Source organism: Schistocerca gregaria, chromosome 3 (assembly GCF_023897955.1).
Source record: "Schistocerca gregaria isolate iqSchGreg1 chromosome 3, iqSchGreg1.2, whole genome shotgun sequence".
Taxonomy (NCBI): Eukaryota; Metazoa; Arthropoda; class Insecta; order Orthoptera; family Acrididae; genus Schistocerca; species Schistocerca gregaria.
The window spans coordinates 732,268,120-732,293,856 of record NC_064922.1 but is presented as its reverse complement, the minus strand read 5'-3'; the positions used below and the strand labels follow the sequence as shown (position 1 = coordinate 732,293,856).

The window sequence follows — 25,737 nt, the reverse complement described above, 5'->3', positions numbered from 1 at the left end:
AAGAGTATGTGGTAAGCAAATAGAATAGCTAATTCACAGGATAAAATTAAAACCTTATGGTCAGTTGTGAAGGAAGTATCTGGTCAGCAGCACAAGGTCGATGATAAGACAGTTCGCAGTAAAAATATTTCTGTTACTGATAAATCAAATATATGTACAGTATTTAACAATCATTTTCTGAGCAATGCGGGGGAATTTAATAGAAATTTAGTTTCTACAGGAAATCATATAGCTTTCTTGGCAAATGCCTTTCCAAGATTGATGTCTGAAATACTCCTCTGTGATACAGACAAGGAGACTGAGTAAATAATTAAATCACTGAACACTAAGGACTCTCATGGTTATGATGGAGTGTCTAGCAGAATATATTACTGCGCTGCGCATGTTAGCCCTGTATTTAGCCATATTTGTAATTTTTCCTTTAGGATTGGTCAATTTCCTGAGCGATTAAAGTACTCATATGAAAGCCGCTTTATAAAAAGGGAGAAAGGGATAATGTAGATAATTTTAGACCTATTTCTATGCCATCAGTGTTTGCAAAAGTTGTTGAAAAGGCTGTGTATGTAAGAATAATTGATCATTTTATATAATACGATTTGCTATCAAATGTACAGTTCGGCTTTAGAAGTTGTTTAATAACTGAAAATGCTATATTCTCTTTTCTCTGTGAGGTACTGGATGGCATAATTTTTTATTTAACTAAGGCATTTGATTGTGTAGATCACCAAATATTGCTCCAGAAGTTGGACCATTATGAAATATGGGGAGTAGCTCACAATTGGTTCACCTCTTACTTTAGCGACAGCAGCAAAAGGTCATTATTCACGATGTTGATAACAGCTTTGATGTGGGATCTGAGTGGGGTACGGTAAATTGGGGGGTATCCCAGGGATCAGCATTGGGGCCACTCCTGTTCCTTATTTATATAAATGATATGCCCTCTAGTATTATGGTTAACTCTAAAATATTTCTGTTTTCTGATGACACTAGCTTGGTAGTAAAGGATGTTGTGTGCAAGATTGACTCAGTTTCAAATAGTGCAGCACATGACCTCAATTCATGGCTTGTAGAAAATAAACCAACATTAAATCGCAGTAAGACTCAGTTTTTACAGTTTCTAACACACAATTCAACAAAGCCTGACGTTTTAATTTCACAGAATGGGCATATGATTAGTGAAACCGAACAGCTCAAATTTCTAGGTATTCAGATAGATAGTAATCTGTTGTGGAAAGCCCACGTTCAGGATCTTGTTCAAAGACTTAATATTGCCAGTTTTACTATTCGAACAGTATCAAAAGTGAGTGATACTTCGACACAAAAATTAGTCTACTTTGGTTATTTTCATTCACTTATGTCATATAGTATTAGATTTTGAGGTAACTCTTCCCATTCTACAAGGACATTTTTGGCTCAAACGGGCAGTTTGGCAAATAAGTGGTGCGAGTTCAAGAACCTCTTGTCGACCTCTGTTCACGAGTCTGGGTATTTTGACACTGGCCTCTCAATATGTATATTCCTTACTGTCGTTTCTTGTTACCAATATTAGTTTATTCCCAAGAATAAGTTCCTTTCAATAGGTTAATATGCGGCAGAAATCAAACCTGCATTTGGATTGGACTTCCTTAACTGTTGCGCAAAAAGGTGTGCAGTATACTGCTGTATCCATTTTCAATAAGCTGCCACTCGAATTCAATAATCTTAGCAGTAATCCACGCGCTTTCAAGTCAAAGCTGAAGAGTTTCCCCGTGGGTCACTCCTCCTATTCTGTCGAGGAGTTCCTCGGAAAATTAAAGCTGATTCTTCTTGTGTTGCTGATAGCATTTACTTAAACTTATGGACTGACATATCTACATTTATACTCCGCAAGCCACCCAACGGTGTGTGACGGAGGGCACTTTACGTGCCACTGTCATTACCTCCCTTTTCTGTTCCCGTAGCGTATGGTTCGCGGGAAGAACAACTGCCGGAAACCCTCCATGCGCGCTCGAATCTCTCTAATTTTACATTCATGATGATCTCGGGAGGTATCAATAGGGGGAAGCAATATATTCGATACCTCATCCAGAAACGCACCCTCTCTAAACTGGGACAACAAGCAACACCACGATGCACAGCGCTTCTCTTGCAGAGTCTGCCACTTGAGTTTGCTAAACATCTCCGTAATGCTATCACGCTTGCCAAATAACCCTGAGACGAAACACGCCGCTATTCTTTGGCTCTTCTCTATCTTCTCCATCAACCCGACCTGGTACAGATCCCACACTGATGAGCAATAATGAAGTATAGGTCGAACGAATGTTTTTTAAGCCACCTCCTTTGTTGATTGACTACATTTTCTAAGGACTCTCCTAATGAATCTCAACCTGGCACCCGCCTTACCAACAATTAATTTTATATGGTCATTCCACTTCAAATCATTCCGTACGCATACTCCCAGATATTTTACAGAAGTAACTGCTACCAGTGTTTGCTCCGCTATCATATAATCATACAGTAACGGATCTTTCTTTCTATGTATTCGCAATACATTACATTTGTCTATGTTAACGGTCAGTTGCCACTCCCTGCACCAAGTGCCTATCTGCTGCAGATCTTTCTGCATTTTGCTGCAAGTTCTCTGTATACTACAGCATCATCCGTGAAAAGCCGCATTGAACTTCCAACACTATCTACTAGGTCATTTATATATATTGTAAAAATCAATGGTCCCATAACACTCCGCTGTGGCATGCCAGAGGTTACTTTAACATCTGTAGATGTCTCTCCATTGAGAACAACATGCTGTGTTGGGTTTGCTAAAAACTCTTCAATCCAGCCACACAGCTGGTCTGATATTCCGTAGGCTCTTACTTTGTTTATGAGGCGACAGTGCGGAACTGTATCGAACACCTTCTAGAAGTCAAGGAAAATGGCATCTACCTGGGAGCCTGTATCTAATATTTTCTGGGTCTCCTGAACAAATAAAGCGAGTTGGGTCTCACACGATCGCTGTTTCCGGAATCAATGTTGATTCCTACAGAGTAGATTCTGGGTTTCCAGAAATGACATGATACATGAGGAAAAACCATGTTCTAAAATTCTACAACAGATTGATGTCAGAGATATAGGCTTATAGTTTTGCGATGTCAGAGATATAGGCCTATAGTTTTGCGCATTTGCTTAACAGGCCTACTTGAAAACTGGGACTACCTGTGCTCTTTTCCAATCATTTGGAACCTTCCGTTCCTCTAGAGACTTGCAATACGAGGCTGTTAGAAGGGGGGCAAGTTCTTTCGCACACTCTGTTTAAAATCAAACTGGTATCCCATCAGGTCCAGTGGACTTTCCTCTCTCAAGTGATTTCAGTTGCTTTCCTATTCCTTCGACACTTATTTCGATGTCAGCCATTTTTTCGTTCGTACGGTGAGTTGGAGAAGGAACTGTAGAGCGGCCTTCCTCTGTGAAACAGCTTTGGAAAAAGGTGTTTAGTGTTTCAGCTTTGTGTGTGTCATCCTCTGTTTCAATGTCATCATCATCATCATCATCATCATCATCATCATCATCATCATCATCATCATCATCCCCCCCCCCCCCCCCCCCCCAAGTGTCTGGATATGCTGTTTCGATCCACTTACTGATTTAACACAAGACCAGAACTTCCTAGGATTTTCTGTCAAGTCGGTACATAGAATTTCACTTTCAAATTCACTGAACGCTTCACGCATAGCCCTCCTTACACTAACTTTGACATCGTTTAGCTTCTGTTTGTCTGAGAGGTTTTGGCTGTGTTTAAACTTGCAGGTTCATGAACATTTATTTATATCTGTTATTACTTTTATGTTGTAATTTCATGTACTGACATGTTCTATGACCTTGGAGATTTGCTCCTCAATTTGGTCCTACAGAACTTGATGTGTAAATAAATAAATAAATAAATATATAAAAAACAAAGATTCCATGACTCACCAAGCGGGAAAGCGCCAGTAGACAGGCACAATAAAATAACACACAAACACACACACAAAATTACGAGCTTTTGCAACCGGCGGTTGCTTCGTCAGGAAAGAGCGAAGGAGAAGGAAAGATGAAAGGATGTGGGTTTTAAGGGAGAGGGTAAGGAGCCATTCCAATCCCGGGAGTGGAAAGACTTGCCTTAGGGCGAAAAAAAGGATAGGTATATACACGCATACACACACACACACACACACACATCCATCCATACATATACAGACACAAGCAGACATATTTAAAGGCAAAGAGTTTGGGCAGAGATGTCAGTCGAGGCGGAAGTGCAGAGGCAAAGATGATGTTGAGTGACAGGTGAGGTATGAGTGGCAGCAACTTGAAATTAGCGGAGGTTGAGGCCTGGTGGATAACGAGAAGAGAGGATATATTGAAGGGCAAGTTCCCATCTCCAGAGTTCGGATAGGTTGGTGTTGGTGGGAAGTATCCAGATAACCCGGACGGTGTAACACTGTGCCAAGATGTGCTGGCCGTGCGCTAAGGCATGTTTGGCCACAGGGTGATCCTCATTACCAACAAACACTGTCTGCCTGTGTCCATTCATGCGAATGGACAGTTTGTTGCTGGTCATTGGTCATTCCCACATAGAAAGCGTCATAGTGTAGGCAGGTCAGTTGGTAAATCACGTGGGTGCTTTCTCACGTGGCTCTGCTTTTGATTGTGTACACCTTCCGGGTTACAGGACTGGAGTAGGTGGTGGTGGGAGGGTGCATAGGACAGGTTTTAAACCGGGGTTGGTTACAAGGGTAGGAGCCAGAAGGTAGGGAAGGTGGTTTGGGGATTTCATAGGGATGAACCAAGAGGTTACGAAGGTTAGGTGGACGGCGGAAAGACAATCTTGGTGGAGTGGGGAGGATTTCATGAAGGATGGATCTCATTTCGGGCAGGATTTTAGGAAGTCGTATCCCTGCTGGAGAATCACATTCAGAATCTGATCCAGTCCCGGGAAGTATCCTGTCACAAGTGGGGCACTTTTGGGGTTCTTCTGTGAGAGGTTCTGGGTTTGAGGGGATGAGGAAGTGGCTCTGGTTATTTGCTTCTTTACCAGGTTGGGAGGGTAGTTTCGGGATGCGAAAGCTGTTTTCAGGTTTTTGGTGTAATGGTTCAGGGATTCAGGACTGGAGCAGATTTGTTAGCCACGAAGGCCTAGGCTGTAGGGAAGGGACCGTTTGATATGGAATGGGTGGCAGCTGTCATAATAAATAAATAGAAATTTCAGAATTTTATGTCATATAACAGACTTATTAGAAAAAAGTGGGTTTTGCCACTATTAATACTGTTGGGTATGTAATTGGGAAGACTCACTTCTGCTAATGATGTACGAAGTCATTGAGCCATTTCCAAGTACACTACTGCCACAAATTATACTTTAAAATATGCAGTTTTGAGAGTTCTATCATTTTTTAAGTTCATCTCGAAAACAGCTATAATTTATGACCTACAACATGAAATGAACTGAAAACTGAAATATGGTGAAAACTGTTGGATTAAAACATATGGATGTTTGTTTTCCACCTGTAGCCAATAGCTGCATAGCATAGTGACTGCATGCTCAAGCAGTGGCTTCTAGCATGTAGAGTGGTACACAGCATGCTTACTAGGCGGCTTGCTCCGAAGTACGTGATGTGACTAGAGTGTAGCAAATGGAGTGACAGTGGCTGCCACTTAGGTTTCATTAATATAGTTATATCTCATTCGCCCTTCACTACGATGCATTAATTTTACTTAGAATACTACTGCTTGAAGCCCACTGACAGAATCTGGAATGTATCATGCCTTTACCGACTGCAGCCAACATAGGGTACTCTATTTGCTATGTGCAGCAACACCATTAACAGTGTGAGTTCACTGAAGAGCTGTGCAATGGATTGTTCATCTTTTTTGCAGTCCTCAAAGGTGTTTCACACATTGTGATGGCAGACAAGACTAATGGATTTCTGGGACAGAGGAACACTGAAATAACAGCAGGTTTAACTTTATTTAATACTAATTGGTTTAAATTAGTATCATAAGTGAAGGAACATTTTTTTGTATGTACATGCATCCATGAAACATGCCGTGTTTACACTACAGCAAATGATAAATTTGAAGTGCAAAAGGCGTGTGTTGTGAATACTGCAGGATGCACCACTTCGACCACTCAGCATGAAGAGTTTACAAGCAATACACCAGAGGACACTGCACTCTGATCACCAACATATGCTGCACTGCCACTGGCTACCAACGGAAAACACACACACACACACACACACACACACACACACGTCTCAATTTTTGGTTTAATTCACCACATTCAACAATTTTCGTCTTTTTATGAGTGAGCACAAAGGAAAGATCTTTCAAAAACAGATGTTTTGACATATAATTTGTGCTTATAGCATGTCAGAAAATAGCACAATTACCTTGTGATGATGTTTTAGTTGCCATTACACAACTGCGATTTTTTAAGAACTGATGAATTTCGTACCACAAATTATAGCATAATTTGTACACTGTATTGGACAGGATTAAGATTATTACACTGAAGAGCCAAAGAAACTGGTACACCTGCCTAATATCATGTAGGGCCCCGGAGAGCACGCAAAAGTGCTGCAACATGATGTGGTATGGACTCTTACTAATGTCTGAAGTAGTGCTTGAGGGAATTGACACCATGAATCCTGCAGGGCTGTTCATGAAGCCTTAGGAGCACGAGGAGGTGGACATCTCTTCTGAACAGCATGTTGCAAGGCGTCCCAGATATGTTCAATAATGTTCATGTCTGGGGAGTCTGGGGGCCAGCGGAAGCGTTAAACTCAGAGTAGTTTTTCCGGAGCCACTCTGCGGCAATTCTGAATGTGTGTGACGTCGCATTGTCCTGCTGGAATTGCCCAAGTCTGTTGGAATGCACAATGGACATGAATGGATGCAAGTGATCAGACTGGATGCTTATGTATGTGTCACCTAACGGAGTCCTATCTAGACATTTCAGGGGTTCCATATGACTCCACCTGCGCACACCCCACACCATTACAGAGCCTCCACCAGCTTGAACAGTCCCCTGCTGACATTCAGCGTCCATGGATTCATGAGGATGTCTCCATACTCATATACATCCATCTGCTCAATAAAATTTGAAACTTGTGCAGTCATCAAGGGTACACAAGTGGACCTTTGGCTATGAAAGCCTGTATGGATGTTGTTACTTTGAATGCTTCATATGCCGACATTTGTTGATGGCCCAGAAATGAAATCTGCGGCAATTTGTAGAAGGATTGCACTTCTGTCTTGTTGAAAGATTCTCTTCAGTCATTGTTGGTCCTGTTCTTGCACGATCCTTTTCTGACCGCAGTGGTGTTGGAGATTTTATGTTTTACCACGTCCCTGATATTCATGGTACACTTGTGAAATGGTCATGGGGGGAAAATCCCCACTTCATCGCTACCTCAGAGATGCTGTGTCCCATTGCTCGTGTGCCGACTATAACATCAAGTTCAAACACACTAAAATCTTGATAATCTGCCATTGTAGCAGCAGTAACTGATCTGACAACTGCACCAGGTACTTGTTGGCTTTGCTGACCACAGTGCCATATTCTGCCTGTTTACATATCTCTGTATTTGAACACACATGCCTATGCCAGTTTCTTTGGCTCTTTAAAGTACATGCCAATAGCATGTGTTTTTGCTCATATTTTGGGGGTTTTAACTTTTTCCTCGATTCTGCATTTTCCTCAATTTTGCATTTTTCAAATCTGAACCACATGAAAACATGCAATAAGGGTTTCACGGTAGTTGTATTGAATAAGCTGTATCATTGAAACCATTACTTAATGTGTAGCTGATGAAATGAACAATAATTAATGGAATTGTAGGCAATCAACTAATCATAATATCATGTTAAAATAACTATATGTGATTTATCACGTAATATATCAAAATATACAAATATTTCCACATTGTGATAACTACTTCTAGCACTAGGTGTAACCAATGACATTTCTCTTTACTTACTATAGTCTGGTTGTAGTTTATCACCTTCCTTTATCCTTCACTCCTTTTCTTAGTTTATTCTTTACCTAGTTTTTCGTAAACTACCATTTATAACTTCTCAGACTTCCAAATCAATATCTACTGTGGATTTCACTCTGAATTTCACTATTGTACTGGGTGTCTGTGTTCTTGCCTATAGACTCTAGGCTGAAAAGTAACTATGTAATTCCATCTTTTTAAATTCCTTACATTTCCTGTGACTCCTCTGATCTTATTGCCACCTTCATGCAATTAGGCTTCCCTCTCCTCTCCCCACTACCAGTCATAATTAAAATTGCTATGTCTTCTCTTGCCTTAGTTTATACAAAACTAATTTTCTACTTGTGGCTTGTGATAGTCAATGAATGCAATGAAAGTTCATATTTAAAGATGCAACAGTTGGGTTGAGAAGTATTGTAGAGTGAGGTAGTTATCAGATTTTAACGAGATCTCACATGGTTAATAAAAAACCTCCTCCCATACAGAGTACTTTTTATCCTGGTTCTTCATAATTAGTTTGGCCTGCAACCCATATGCAGCATTTTAGTATTTAGTACTGCACAACTTGTTCTGAACTATGTACATCTTACAAGAGCCACTCAATAATCTGCTAAGCAGATTCCCCCTCTCATTGACTTCCTTCAATGCAATGAATAGCTGAAATTGAGACCTCAGTATTTTACGAGTTATTTACCAGCTCCGCATCTTGCAATCAAGTCTTCCAATGAAGCCCTGGTGTAATGATAGAATTCACAACATTCAGTGATTTATCACATTTTTGTTCATTTGGAGAGGTGCATATGGGGCCTGAAGATGGCATAATGAAATGCTGTAACTGGTAGTCTTCAAAATAAAGTAAAATAACACCTTAAGTTACACGGCTGTTGGTGAATTTCATTGACATCGACAATTACTTAACCAGTCGATGTCCTCTGTCCATAACGGACTAACAGAGATCAAATTTATTTTGTTTCTGATTTGAATGTCTGGCACTACTGCGTCAATGGTTTCTAGCTTCAAAATGGTTTCTGTGGGAGTCCCAATGAGTTATATCTCCAAAGCTTGCTCTGTATTGGTGAACATCATGTCTTTGTTGACCTTAACAGCTGGAATTTTCTATCCCACCCACTGATGTTAAAGAAACACAGCAGTTGCTACAAACATGAAACTGAGCCATAGTATCACAATTTGTCTGCACAAATGCCGGAGGAAAACATTTAATGCACAAATTAAACTATAAGTCCTCCTACAACTGAATGTCTAAATAAATTCGAAGACTTGAAGAAGACAGTGGCCTTTGGTTTTACAATAGCATCTCCTTTACATGATTGAGGAGCAAATATACATGCTTTTCATAGGCATGTAAACTGTTCTGGCATAACCCCCAGTGCCGGAATGAAGAGGAGGAATGCAAGACCACAGAAGGTGGTGAGGCGACATCAGCCAATAGCTCACTGACAAGGACCGTGCCACGATAGAGTGACCTCTGCAAGAAGTGAATATAAAGCACTGCTCCTGCCAGCCTCGGCTGGACATTAGTGGACAGGATTCGTAGACTATTACCACATCCTAGCAGAGAATGCTACCATATCAGATTGTAGTGATCCTTCTCCACTGCTTGTCAGATTTATGTTGCATGTCACCCATCCCTTGCGACACCTTGTACATTTAAGTTAAATATTGTTAATCTGCTATACAGAAATAAAACTACTAATGTTATTTGCTTGAGTTGTATAGCATTCTGAGTACACAACGTCCTTTAGGCACCCTATATGAGATGGGTGGGCAGGACGCAACAAACAATGCTGTTTAATGGTTTGAATGTTTCCTGATGTTTAATGTCCATTCCAAGAAAGAATCATCTTAAGCACACGCCTCCAAGCTGTATATCTCACTACACGAACACTCTACTCCCAACCATAATGCCAAGTTTTCAACTTGCTAAACATGTAAATGAAGTGGTCAAGTCAATAATAAGATGCAGTTCACCTGAAACTGCTAAAGTGAGATAAAACAACATTTATGAATGAATAGTTGCTGTATTCCTGCATTATGTGAGCTAGAAGCCTCCAGACATTGAATAACTAACTGCATATTTTGTGCTGTGTCCACTGTTTACTGCGTTCGTAGCCAAGACGCTTCCTACAGTTTGTTCGATTGTGCAGCCTCATGGCTGCCTCCCAGAACCAAACAGGTACAAATACCTTCTGATGGCCTTCCTCCAATACTCCATGACACATCCCTCACCTGAGTTTTTGTTATCTAGTTTCTACAATGTGGGCAGGACATCCCAAAGGGTGCTTAGGTAAAGTATTACACATTCTCTGGCAGTCTTTTAGACATCCATGCCGTATGCCTTTATAATGAGAGGAGTCACGGCTGACCCTAGGTAGTAATGAATGAGACACCAAATGGCTTTTCTCTGTTTTGGGGATTACAATGTTATTTCATAAATTTTATTGTCATCTCAGAATAATGACATGTCTCATGTATTTCCTCATGTGATTTGAAATTCATGCCATTTTGGTGTGTCTTTAGGTTTATAATGTGGTTAATGGAGTTGAATAACATGTACAATCTACATAAGCAAAGTGGTGCACAACATCCAAAGTTTGTTGAGGCTGTTCGTAGATGGTAAACTTTTGTGTGGTTACAATGATACAAAATTGTAGTATATGTGGAACATCTGCAGATGGTCAACTCTGACACACAAATTGGCATTTTACCTCAATGTAAACAGATGTGCATTAATATGGGAAAAGACCAAGAAGGTAATTGTTTTGTTACATTATCAGTGAAAATGTCAATGCAAAGCACTCGCTGAAATTAAATATCTTAAAAGTACAGATATTGAGCTATTAAGCATAGAACAATTACATAAAACTGATTATAGGAAAGGCTGTTGCAAGATAACATTCATTGAAAGAATCATCAGATAATACAGTCCACCTAGGAAGCAGCTAACTTAGGAAACTTGTTCAACTGATATATCAGTATTATCCCACAGTCTGTGACCCTTACGAGGTAGGATCGACACAGGAAATAGAGAAGAACAGTATGTTTTGTCACAGACTTATTTGGGAAGTGAGAAGGTGCAACTCATCCGATTTCAGTGCCAGTGCTACAAGAGAGGCATTACATACCTAATCTATATCAATATACATACTCTGCAAGTCATTGTACGATTCTTGGCTGACTGAACCCTAAACAACTACTAGACACTTCCTTTCCACGACTGTCACATACACAAAATTATGTTGGTGGCAGTAGAATTTCAAATGCGGGTTCTCTGAACTTTCTAAGTAGTGTTCCTTGAAAAGAAAGCCGCCTTCCCACGTGTGTTCCCAAGACATCTCTTAATACTTGCAGGTTGTTCCAACCTACAGGTAATAAATCTAGCAGCCTACCCCTGAATTGCTTCTATGTCTTTCTTTAATCTGACCTGGTGCGGACCCCAAATGCTCAAGCAGTTCTCAAGAATAGGTCACACTAAATTCCTATATGTGGTCTCCTTTACAGATGAACCACACTTTCCCAAAGTTCTCCAAATAAACTGAAGTTTACATTTGCCTACATTACCACAACTGGCACATACTTGTTCCCTTTATCACTTGGGAATGTTATGTTCAGATATTCAGATGATATAGGTGAGTCAAGCAGGGCATTACTAATGCTGTATACGAACATAAAGCATTTAATCATCTTGTATACTCCTACAGACACTAACTGCTGCTCACCTTGTCTGCAAGATCCTTTACGTGCATAGAAAACAGCAGCAACCCTATTAAACTTCCCTTTCCTCTGATGAACACTCGCTGTCAAGGACAACATACTGCATTCTACCTCCAAGCCACTCATATCTGGGACTCAACTCTATATGCTTGCACCTTCATTAACAGTCTGCAGTGTGGTGCCAAGTCAAAGGTTCTTCAGAAATCTATAAATAAGGAATCTGCCTGTTGCCCTTCATCCATAGTTCACAAAGTACCATGGGAAGAAAGGGCAAGTTTAGAGTTTTGCACGAGCTGTGTTTTCTAAAAGCACACTGGTGCAAGGACATAAATTTTACAATCTCAAGGAAATTTATGAAATTCAAACTCAGAATGTGTTCAAGAACTCTGCTTCACAATAAATGAATGAGAGATTCATGATAAATGCAAACTAAGTAAGGAGCCAATGGTACAGAACACACACTGTAGAAATGAAGAGAGATTCCATCTGGATCTGGCAACTTACTTGTTTCTAACTCTTTTAGTTGTTTCTCTACACCAGGAGTGTTTGTTCTGTGTCACACATACACACACTGCGATGGTCAATTGATGGTATGTTTGTACAATTATTCTGTGTGAACTATTTCTCAAACACAAAATTTAAAACTTCGGCTTTCAGTTTGCTATCTTACACTACCACACCTGACTGGCTGAGTGATTTGAAGGAAGGCTTAGTGATTTTACACAGGACCAGAATTTTCTCAGGTTCTTGGCCGGAACTTTTACTAAGGTATGACAGTGGTGGCAGTTGTACACTTCACACATATTTTTTTCTACTAACCTTTGCCTGTCTTAATTTGTGCTTTCTCTTTTGAACTGAGAATGCAACTGTCTTTGCTTCCTTGGCATTTTCCAAATGTTACTGTTTAACCATGGTGGGTCTTTACTATCCTTATTTCACTGACTGGGCCACAGCATAATTTACTATCTGTTTAAACTTTGTTCATAATTTCTGTAGGTCCATCAAATTGGAACTAAACGCTGTCAATTCCCTGTCTAAGCGAAACACTAGCAACGGCTTATCTGCTGTTATAGCCCCATCTCTATACCGATGTTGATAAGGTCTTTGTAGCTGCACAGGCTGAAACATTTTCAAAGCAAGCGGACTGCCGAACTAGCTGCTGAAGAAAGTTTTTAGAAAACTGTGTTCAAAAGTACTTTGCAAGACTGTGTGTCTGTACCTCCTGCCATAAGTTTGATGGTTTGCTGTTACAATTTTCAGAATAAGTGTCTCAACAAGGATCAACTAATGTACTTCTTCCCACCCACATACATCTCTCAAAAATATCATGAAGGTGAAATCAGACAGGCCTCAAATTAAAGTTTACCACCAATCGTCATTGTGCACTATTTCACGATTGTAGCATGGACCTGGGGAAGGAACAGAGGTACTTTAAATACTGAGCTCATTTCACGAGACATGAGCATGAGAAAATGAAGTAGGCCAGGCATCATGCCCATGGTGTTGTTGCAAAGCAGAAGAACAGATTGAGGATGGTAGGAGAAGAATCGGCTTTGTTCTTTTCAGGGGAACCTTTCTAGCATTTGCCTTGTGACATTTAGTGAAACTACAGAAAACCAAAATCTGGACGACTAGATCAATGTGACTATTTCCATCGAGCAGATTAGGGGCCAGATAAGCCAGTGTGATTCTTGTGCAACAGCAACAGACAAATTTTTTTCTGGTTAATCCTATCAGAATCTTTGTAATATATGTACATCGCTTGAGAGGCATTAAAACTTAAAATTAATTATATTATGATACACAAACTGTATAGGGTGGATTCACACAGCTGGAATTCAGCATCTTCAGTTACAATAGATTTCATTGGATGGGTTGATTGTAGCACTTTACAGCTTGTGTCAGTTGATTTGCATCTTACAATGGTTTCCTTACTGTCATGATGTTATCAGGCAGCATACTTTCAGTGTTGGCTTGTACTAAATGGTTTTCTTGAGCTGTTCTGCTTTCCAAAAGAAGGAGAATTTGTCATATTATAAAATTATGAAAAGGATAGATTGCTAATCACCATAGTGTTGAGATGCTGAGTCGCAGACAGCCACAACAAAAAGACAGCTACACAAGTAAGCTTTCGACCAAAAGGCCTTCTTTTGAAGAAGACATGAATGAACGCGCCCACGCGCACGTGCACACACGCAGTCACTGTTCCTTCATGGCTTTTCCATTGTTTGATTATATCAAATTAGAAAGTGAGGTAGATTTCTGCCTTGAAGTAAGATTCAAAATGGAGATTAGCGTCTATTGAAACCATGGTGGGTTGCTCAAGCTTAGACTGCCAACTACTACAGTATGTGTGCTAGATAATCACTGCAGTGTGTTAAGTTGAATTTGGCAATTAATTGTATGTTTCCTTAACTACTTTTTATGCTTTAAGCATTAGTATCTGCCAGGAAACTTGGCACTGGTCAGGGGCTGCCTCTGATAAGCAGTCCTTGACTAGCAAAAACAGATCATGCTGTTCAGACTGCTGATGTTGGTCATCACACAAGTTACAAATACATACTAAATGGAAATTTCAGCAAAAATATTATGAAGTGCACTGGTTACAGCAATGCCCTCTCATTTTAATAAATTCAAGATGTAGGAGGACATGAAAGCAAATTTTAATCTTTGACAATCGAAGAGTTTTTCCTCCTGTAACAGCAGTCATAATGAAGAGAACAAGGAGTGTGTGATGTATCAACATACAGCATAACTACCATACATAGCATTGCGAATGACAGTATTTGGACTTTAGAACTTGTTCATAGATTTTTACTGTTCATCCTTTTTTCCTTACCATAGAAAGGAGCCACTTTATTCCAGAAGCCCAAAATTCTCTTTCTGCTTAACTCTGCATTACTTTTACATGTCATTTTAGTAATTACAGATGGGTTACCAAACTACATAACTTAATTTGGTATTAACTTATTCAAATATTTATTACTAAATGAGAGCAGCTTTTGTTACCTGTGTATAACTCCTTGTACCTACGATTGTTGCCATCATGAGAATAGTAATTGTATAATCCAACACCTGCTAATCCAAATCCAATCAATGCCATAAACGAAGATCCTATTACTTCGGGTATCTCATTCCATCCCCTCTTAAACAATGCGACCACTGAAAAGAAAAGCTGTTGTGAGTAAAAATTCTCATACTGAGTTATCCATAGAGCTTCATTGCACATGTTGAGTGCCAGGTGACAATTTGACATGTCTACCTACATGGGAAATGGTCAACAAAATGAAACAACTGAAATGTTTCAACACACAATCAGGAGGGGCAAAAACCATACAGTATGAAATTAATTAGTTTTCTGAATTGGGCCTTCCTTTGTCTGGCAAAATAGAATGGACCAAGATGAGGAGTTAATTAAAAAGGTAACTCAGGGCAAGGAATGGGAGCGCGCAAGAGGAGAAATGAACATTTGGTTCCGAAAAGCAGTGATTTGGAGAAACATTGTGCCTATCACTTATTTTTTATCTGCAAACATTCAACTTAACTCCAGAACATATACTCAATGATCCAGTGGAATGTGATTTGCTGGAAGCTTACTTGAAAAAAAAATAAATAAATAAATAAATAAAATAAATAAATAAATAAATAATTCTGTTGGTTCATAATGACCTGTAGAGGGTTCTCTCTCAGTATTTTACACATTGCCACTGACGTATCTTTTCTTTTAAGCAAAATGCAGCTACTTATGTAAGTATTTACAATATCTGCTGGTTAACAAATGATGGTGGTCCACACAGATGAAAGTGTGATGCAGATTGCAGTGTTGCTGGTTCAAGAAACCGATGTGAAATGCGCATGGAGGGGCTCTGCAATTGGAGAAAGCACGTATCCTGCAAATAGTGTGTCTTGCTTGCCTATGTAAAATATTTTTGCTTATTTGCTAAAGATTCAGTAAGTAACACCCTACAATCACGTTTGATGTTCACACTGGCTATGTTGTCTCAGTAGTGTGTTCTGAACACTTCAGAACAATCACTGACTGTTTGAGAGTGTGTGATGTCAGGAGCACAGCACAAGCATAAACTTAACTGTTGTCATCTGTGCCTCCAACTATGTATGAACATCACCAAATTTCCATGTTGCTTAATTTTGTTCATTCCTACCAAACACTCAACATGTTCACTCTTCTTTGAAACAAAATTTTCAATGCTTATACAACCAATGGTGTTAACAGTGCAGGATGGTGGGCTGCTAGATGTAGTATCGAGACAGCTTTGTTGAGGTTGGGGTGAACTTTGATCTCATCCCATTTTTACATTCATCTTATTTCATTTTAACTCTTTTCTCCTTACTATATGTAATCTTGTTTAATATTTTATGAATATTTATGATTTTTATGTCAGGGTGTATACGCAGGCAAGGGAAAAAAAATTCCCTGATTTCCCGGTTAAAAATACACTTTCTTCCAGGTGAAAATACACCTTTTCTGTGTTAAATGACAGTATACTCTTTCTCGGCACTGTAAAACTCATCAATCCTGTGAATGTTTATGGTTTTATATACCGATGTAGAATTTCCCCACACTTTAGGAAACGAAACTCGGGGAGGGGGGGGGGGGGGGGGGGGGGAAGGCATGTTTTGAATGTTCTTTGATGTGCAGCAACATATATGCTGCACATTTCCATATTATGAAGGTATAAGTTTGAATTCCACCAAAAACCGCATGTCACTTTCTGAAGCACTAAAATCTAGGTTGCGATGCACTTTTGTAAGCCAGTCATAGCTCATGTCACGTGACCTCGCCAGCTGATGACAGCACAGGACACGTGATGTAGTCAGCCAATAGCAAGATCACTCTCAAGTAGCGTGAAAACACAAATAAGAAAACTTAATGGTTTAAACTAATATACATAGCATTCACATATAATATTTACCTGTAATAAGCAGGAAGAGCAGCTAAGCTTCCACATATAATGGTGATCTTTTTTGCGCATGTTACACTTTAAGATACATCACACAAATGTGCCAGTAAAATTTTTAAAAACTACGTAAATGTCCGATCTTCTGGGCTTGAAATTCTTCTAAATGGTCGTCCTCAAAGAGGGGATTTTTAAATGAGTCAACCGCTTTGTGATTTAAGAAATTCATCGTACATTCTCGCACGTAGTTCATCTTGTGTACAAGGAAATTTGGTTCGAATGTAACATTTTTCAAACCACCATTCGCAAAATTTTCCCCGCAACCTGTTAGAAATAGGTTCGTTTCATCAATTGGAAGAGAGCGCCAGAAAACAGGCGTCACAGCGCTTACGCAGATACGATGACGCAGGAAGCCCATATGTCCGTACGTGTAAAACATTAAAAGATCTTACATTATGTCATAAAAGAAACAAGACATCAGAGGATACTTCAAGGGCATTGGAACTTCGTGAACCATACTAAAATGTATAATTCGGCTTAAAATGCAAATTCGTATGTAAATTTTCTTGGAGTACCAGTCCTGTATTTTCTCATGTTTGGTTCTTTATTATGGCATAATGCCATACGTGCACTTGAAATGCAGCGAACAGTTGAAACTAGCCAATTGTGTGAAATTAGACACTTCATTGCAAGTAAATTGACTGCCTCAGCAGAAAAGATTAATGAAAGCCAAATCTCTTTAGCAAGCTGACAAAAATAACTTCATTGCTCTGCAAGACGATTAATGCTTGACTGTCAGGAAAGTGGAAATAAAATCTAAAACTAGTAACATAATTTAGCATTCTGTAATTACGCAAACATATTTTAATTCATTTGATAGTTCCCGGTAGCAAAAATCCGTTTGTTATCATTTAATGTGAGAGAAATAAGCGAAGAGGAAATAACAAAACCACTGAACGTAAACAGGTCACATGGAGACAACCCATCTCCCCACCACAACTCAGACTGCTCTGGGCATCAGGCCCAGATGTACTACATTTCCGAACTGGGGCAATATTAAGTAGTGGTGCCCAGCCACACTCTGTAACCAGAAGCAGCAGAAGGTACTACTCATATGAGACTCAACTGCACAAGCACAAGAGCCCGCCCGCAACTGCTCTAACGATTCTAATTTAAACAGTTGTCACGTCACGCTAATCGGAGGCAATTTGTTGTTATGAAATATTGCATAGCCATCCTAAAGCCTTTGACACACTTTGCTCAGGGCAGACGCTTGTCGTATACGGTGCATTTCCTTTGCAACTTAAGTTTTATTTATTTATTTTTTCTCTCGTTCATGTTTTGTTGCAGTATTAACTGCAATAGCTTTGTTAGAGTATTTGTTCTTACCAGTCAAAATCACAAAAATTTAACTGAAAACTAAAACAATGAAAAATTATAAACAATTATATTATAAACAATTATTATAATTATATTATAAACAATTCCCAGGTTTTTCCCGGATCGTATACACCCTGTATGTATTTTATTTTCAAACCATCTCCATATGCCATTAACACTGTCATACCCACTACAGCTACCACAACCTAGTACTACCGTCCAAACGGTACACAGCCAAGTGCCTAAACACATCCACCACACAGTTTTGATCCTGTCTTCCAAAAGCCCAGTGCTGCAGAATTATCAGTCCTCTGAATTGCTCCAATGTCTTCCTTCATTCAGACTTGGTATGGAGCAGTATTCAAGAATAGGCCGCACCAGCGGTTTCCCTTATAGGTGAACTATTCTTTCCTAAAATTCTCCCAATAAACCAAAGTCAACCATTCACCTTCCTTACCACAATTCTCACATGCTCATTCCACCTCTTATCGCTTTAATATGTTATGCCCAGATATTTAAAAGACTTGACTGTGTCAAGCAGGACACTGGTAATACTGTATCCGAATATTACAGGTTTGATCTTTCTATGCATCCATATTAACTTACATTTTTCCACATTTAGATCTAGCTGCCATTCATCATACCAACTGGAAATTTTGTGCAAGTCGTCTTGTATCTTCCTACAGTCACTCAACTTCCGACACCAGGCAACAAATGCAGACTGCTGCCCATCCTGTCAGCCAAATCATTTACGTATATAGATAACAGCAGCAGTCCTATTACTTCCCTGGGGCACTCCTTATGACACCCTTGTATCTGATGAACACTCACCATCAAGGACAACATACTAGTTTCTATTATTGAAGAAGTTTTTTAGCCACTCACATATCTACGAGCTTATTTCATATGCTTGTACCTTCAGTAACAGCCTGCAATGGCTACCACCCATCACATAGTTACTGAATTGCCACAAAGGAACACCTACACTAGGACTGGAAGAACTGAATCATATTCTCTACCATGGTTTGAACTTCCTCTTGTCATCTCCTGGAATGATACAAATCTTCCCCCATCCCTGACACACTATTAATCTACTGCCCACCCAACCTACACAATATTCTTGTCCATCCCTAATGTCCCATACATCCTCCAAATACCACCTACTCCAGCCCTGTTACGGGCATTTCCTTCATTCTCAGAGGCAATATTACCTGCAGAAGCAGCCACATAATATAGCAATGAGATGCAATCACTTTACAGCATTCTACACAGACAAGATGACTACCGAGCATCTGTCTGCATGGAAGGCCACTACCGAACTGTGGTAAATAAACAGCTAGACCAACGCAGTTGCTGAGCACGCTACACAACTCTTTGTGCTTCACTTCAATGGCTGTTCACAGCCCTTGCCAGCTGAGCCCTTCCCATGCAATGAACCTGATCAACACATCTCTTTTACATGCAGTAGACCAAGCGAGGTGGCGCAGTGGTTAGCACACTGGATTCGCATTCGGAAGGACGACGGTTCAATCCCATCTCCGGCCATCCTGATTTAGGTTTTCCGCTTCAGGCAAATGCCGGGATGGTTCCTTTGAAAGGGCACGGCCGATTTCCTTCCCATCCTTCCCTCACCCAAGCTTGCGCTCCGTCTCTAATGACCTCGTTGTCGCCGGGACGTTAAACACTTAAGATCTCCTCCTCTTTTTTTTTCCGTGCAGTATCTAAGTAACTGATACACTGTAGTTTAAATCATGAATATTTAAATTCTGAACTGTATTTAACAATTTCCATTATTCAGCAAAAATTTGAAATTGATAAAAAATGCTTTTGTTTATGAAACATTAACTGACTATAACACGTAATACTGTGTCTGCCTGTCATGGTTGCTCTATGGAGATAGAGCATTTAGTCTGAACAGACATGTAAAACTACAGCGTGTGCTACCTTGTGTTAAAACTAATTTAACATTCATTAAATAGCTGATGAGAAGCAAATAATCTGCATCGTAATATTATACTTTAACGTGCATATTTCTAAGTAACAACACAACAAAATGTTGCAGGAAGGAGAATCTACCATCTATATAAACAGCCAAATAACAATTTAAACATCAACAAGCACAAAGTTACATAGAAAGAATATACTTTGAGTCTTCTACGTGCACTTACTCACACAAATATGTATTTATAATGCAAACACATGCAATCAGTAGTTTACCAAGTTTGCTGATTTCCTTAATACTACAATTATTGGATTATTGTGGTCTACAGAGCAAGAGGCAGTTGAGAATTTGGGGTGTCTGCACACGGGACAGATATATACATCAATGTGTACTGAAATAATATGTATGTTGCAGGAAGTCAAGGTAAATAGAAACACTGTTAACTGAAGTAAAGAGTAAGTTCTTTTTCCAAAGGATGATAACGCTGAACAACACATTTGAAGTGCAAGTGTGTAAACTGCATGATTTTGAGTTAGTTATGTTTATTTCCGTATAAAATGATATAAAATCATCATCTTCATAAACATTTAGCTCTAGTTTTTTTTTAAAAGTAATCTACATTTTTGTATAAATAACTCACTAACTAAATATGCATTCATGTTCCAAGATTCAGCATAACAAATTTTAAGTGACTAATATCTTGAGTTATGTTATGTGTTAAGCATTGATAAATTTCAGTGACATTCTGAAAGTACAAAAGTAAAATATTAAGAAAGAATGAAGATAATATTACATGAATGAATATACTTTGTAAGTTTACTGCGTACCAGAACTATGTAAAGTACAATAGAAAATATATAAATTAACTGGTCACAAATGTATATAAAGGATTACAAATGTCCATGTGAACAGTATACAAAATTACATATTTTGTTCAGAGAAACTCTGAAGACGACCGTTTTTGCTTGCTTGATGTTTATACACATACTCTGAAACATCCTTATAACAGTCCAGCAGTAATATGCTAAAATAGTAGGGCTCCACTTTCTGGCGTACCTCTTCTAAAATAAGGGCAATATCTTGACGAAATCGCTCCCTATGTTCATCACTTACTGCACCACAATCTTTGGGGAAGAAGTCATGATGACTATGTAAGAAATGCATATTCAATAACATGTTGCAACCAAGTTTTTCATAAGATGACAACACACATCTACAATCTCCTAATTTATTGCTCATTTGTTCCCCAAGAACTGTAAACAGACTGTCTTAAACCATTCCCATGCACATGCTTCTCATCACCTTGTACCGATTCCATCAAAAGTATGGTTTCCAAAAAGTGCTCTAATCTGTGGGCCTACAAAGATGCCCTCCTTTACTTTGGCATCGCTTAAGATGTAAGCGTTTTTAATTGCTGGAGTTATTTGCTGTTTTTGTGACGCAAATGTCACTTCTCCACACACACACACACACACACACACACACACACACACACACACACACACACACAGCAAAATTAGTCAGCACTGTTAACACAAACGCATGGCATTTTTGTTCACTTCAATAGCAGTCAACCTGAAAAATTTGTAGTTAACAAAAAAAAAAAAAAAGAAAAAAAAGTGCAAAAATTACTACATGCATTACTAAAGTCACTGAAGGTGAAGAGGAGGGAGACAAAAAGATCACTAAAATTGGCATCAAAATGTTTATATCCAAAATATTGCACACAAGTAAGACCAGAGACAATAATATAATCCATTGTTATTAGTTATTATGATTTTGACAAACCATTATAATATTTGATTTTAAATTAACACAAAAATCTGTATATAATTATGTCACTGTAATAAAACAAAGTAAAATGAAAACTAGAACTAGTTTTGAATTGTATTTATGATATTTGCGATCAGCACATTAGAACTGATGTGAATTGGCCATTTTCATTCAATTTACATTTTCATTGATTTGCAGTGTAATTATGACAGACAATAAAGGAAGTGATCTAGCCAACAACAGCAGCTAAAGTTAAGTTGTGATGCAAGTGTGATTAAAGCCATCAAAAATGACTAAGGAACACAGATATTCAGAATTAAAAAGATTTATGCTAATGTTGGATCAAAGAGATAACTAATGCTCAAAACCAACAGTTTACATTTGGAAAAATCAATTAAGGTTAAAATTGAAGAAAATTTAGAAGCTGTAACACATCTAGACACGAAAGTTTCACATGTGAATCAATTCATGTAAAGCAGAACACAATAAGACTACAGATATAATGGAAATATTTGGAACAAATGATAAAATTTACAATGAGAGTGTGCGTGTTGAAAAATAACGATGTAACCTAATCACAACCTAATTTAGTGGTTTAAGTAAAATGCACTGGTGACCAAATGAAACGTGTGCCAACTATTAAAGATGAAACTCTAAATGGACTTTACAATGGTGCAGTTTCAAACTTAGCTGCTGAATTATTTGGACTCTACCATTTGCAAACAACCTGCGGGGACAGAAGTGTCTGAAATATCAAAAATTTTATCTTTTTCGAAAAAGCTATCAAATTTTGCAACTGCTTTCAGCTTAATTGGTGCACAATTTATCAAACCAAGTTTTGTTGTCAGTTTGCAAACAGTAGTCCAAAAATTGGTGGTAGTAATGCAGACAATGCAATAGTCACAAAAGCCAACTCCAACTCGCAAATTTCATTGTCCAGTTAAATACTATGCAGGAATAATTCTGAGCAACATTGTAGCATAGCTAATGATGTAACTAATTTACATGAATGCTTGGCTGATTCTGACCAAAATGATCATAAATTTGAACATAAAATTGTAATGGGAAAAGAATACTGCAACAGTTGATAGTAAACCCGTACCAATATATACTCCAAAGTTGTGTTGCGTTTGTGTAAGAACAAATATGAAGAGGTTACTAGTAGTGCAAAAAGTTAAAGTACTACAGTTTGTGTCAATTAAAAAACCCAAGAAGCCCTCTGATAGTCATTCTTCAAAGAAGCAACAGCGAAGTAAAGATATAAAAAAATTAAAAACACAATAATAATAATATTTGTCTATCACGGATAATGCAAAAGACTTTACTTATGTTTGTGGTTATGAACATTTTCTTGTCATGTCACGCTAAATTTTATGAATGAACTAATGGTTCAAAAGAACATTTAATACTGGAACCTATATGATGGTAGGATTGGTATTTTATGGTGATTATCTGATGTTTTTACCCTTGTTATGCTTATTATTTATGAGTTGAACTATGTTGAGGACAATTAGTACTACAAAATCAGTTAGTTACATGTTCTATTGATAATTTTGCACAATACAGCGTAATGAAGTGGAATGACCAATTTTACATTCACATCGCAAATTAATTTGTACATATGGTTGCATCCTGAAAATTTCTAAGACTATTTAAAAAAAAACCACACACACACACACACCAAACATGTATACATATGTCGAGAATTAGTTTAGTTTGTTTTCAAATTTCACTTCGCTGTCTCTCTCACATTTTATATCACTAGGTACGTTATCAAATGTTTTTGTTGCAGCATTGTGCATTCCTTTTGGTGCTAAAGACAACCTTAATCTGGAGTAATGAATCTCATTTTTTGTACTGGAAACATAGCATGATTTTTTATTATTGTCACATTGTGCTCTGTCTTTTTATTCAGTTTCTATTGTAGAAAGCTTTGAAGGATAAACGTCTACACTAGAATATGGTATTTACTGTTTTGATGGGAAATATTACTGGAGAATTTTCCATTGGATTTTCTGAAAACAGTCATGTTTTGTGTGAAAGAAAAATACCAATAGATGAAATAGAGATGTCTGTCATACTTTTGGATACATTTGGGATTATTGCAACATATTTAGGTAAAGTTTTATTTTGCAAACATCAGACATTGTCCTTATTCTCTCACTATTTGCCGCCAATGCTTGAACAGAATGGTTATGAAACAGTAAATCAACAAAGATTATGTAACATTAAGTACGTGGTATGTTAACCTGAGGTCACATTAAGTAACTTTTTATCCCATGCCAGTCATGTTTTTGAGGAGAAAGTTGTTTTGAGAGAAAGGACTGTTTTTCAGACTGCATAGATAGAACATGATAAATGCCGTAAGATGGAAGTCAGGAAAGCTATGAACAGGTGCCAAATGAAATATTGTGAATAATACATTTGCTATGGTCAGAATATTTTTATTTTGCATTATGGAGGAAACTATTCCTGTAAGATATTTTAAGAAATTAAATGAGTATGGTGAAGTAGAGATAATGTACTTCAAGTGATAAGGAATGTATGGCGTGGGGAAGAATAAATTAAAGTTAGGCCCTGTATTCTGATTAATAGTGTAGTACTGTCAGTTGTAAAACTTAAGTATGCCTCCACACCAGGGAATAACCTGACGGTTTAGAATGATCTTACTGTGCATCTTATAACTAAGAGAAAAACACTAGTGACATTAAATGATTTTGGAGATAAAAGCACGTGATCGGATAACTTTCAAATCTCCCAATTCACAGTACGAATACAGCAGAAACCATGAGCTCTAACCTGTGTGCTGCAGGAGCACATGGCATGGGCAATGTTTCCAGTACTTGTCCTAGGGTTTTCATCTATGTGATGAAGCATGTCCTGTTCAAAGACAAGAATGCAAAACATCAGTTGAGCATCACAGCCAGCTTTACTAGTTTTGAACGTATCAATTTCTCATAACCGTTGTTGTAGTCTGATGGAGATGTTAAGTGGTCTGGAATTAAATTTTCACTCTGCAGCAGAGTGTCTACTGATATGAAACTTCCTGACAGATTAAAATTGTGCTCAGTCGGTAGTGCCTTTGCTGCGAAAGGCAAGGTCCCAAGTTTGAGTCTTAGTCCAATCCACAGTTTTAATCTGCAAGGATGATGTTATATGCATAACGGGGACTGATGATGGTGCCCTCTTCTCAGCTTACGTGTGTACTGTGGAGTGACAGCATTTTCAGACTCATTTTATATCCAAACATTGATTCCCTATCAAAACTTCATTTATTAAGTCCCCTCTAAAACCCCTAGAAGCCTGGACTAGGAATTCAGAATTACTTCATATATTTAAGTACTACTACTATTTTCATTATTTTGTTTTCCATATGTTATCTTTGCATTATGGTACAAATGATTCCTCCAGAGGAATGTACACTTATTTGCATATTATGAGCTTAGCACACATAGGGCCTTCAGTTGTTGCAGCACTGTTTTCTCATCTCTTCCGGGGTTACAACTTCCTTCTCTAGCTTTTAAATCTATCACTACATACATAGATACATATGTACTTCAATACTTGTTCCATGCGTCACAAATATGAAATTTTGTAATAAAGTGGAACACGCCACTTTAACATAAGTTTTCATTACAGAAAATAATTTTTTTACAGCTACCACTTCGTATCTAAAAATTATTTTATCTCCATCTACACTACCTCTCTTCCATTTGAATGGACAATTATTTCAATATACATATCTACACTTTTTGTCTTGCAAAGTATTTTATTATCTTCATCAGTAATTCAAGTATTTTTGCAACATGTTGCATATTGCTTCAACATTCATTACAGTTTGACAAATTTTTCAGTGATAAGGTTTCATATGCTTTATTCGGGACATAACCACAATCATTAATTCTGACAATCTGTTTTGTGATTCAATATTTGTGGGTGGTTGTCATTGGATGCGACTCAGCTGAGTTCTTCAGCC

General features: G+C 38.3%; 1 protein-coding gene across 1 annotated transcript in view; it reads right to left on the bottom strand.

Moving 5' to 3' along the window:
• The window catches only part of LOC126353768 (uncharacterized), a 36,921-nt gene that overhangs the window by 4,374 nt on the left and 6,810 nt on the right, over window positions 1–25,737 (bottom strand). Inside the window, exon 2 of the mRNA XM_050002849.1 lies at window positions 14,757–14,909. Coding sequence (XP_049858806.1) covers window positions 14,757–14,909 — 153 coding nt within the window. The remainder of the gene's footprint in view (window positions 1–14,756; window positions 14,910–25,737) is intronic.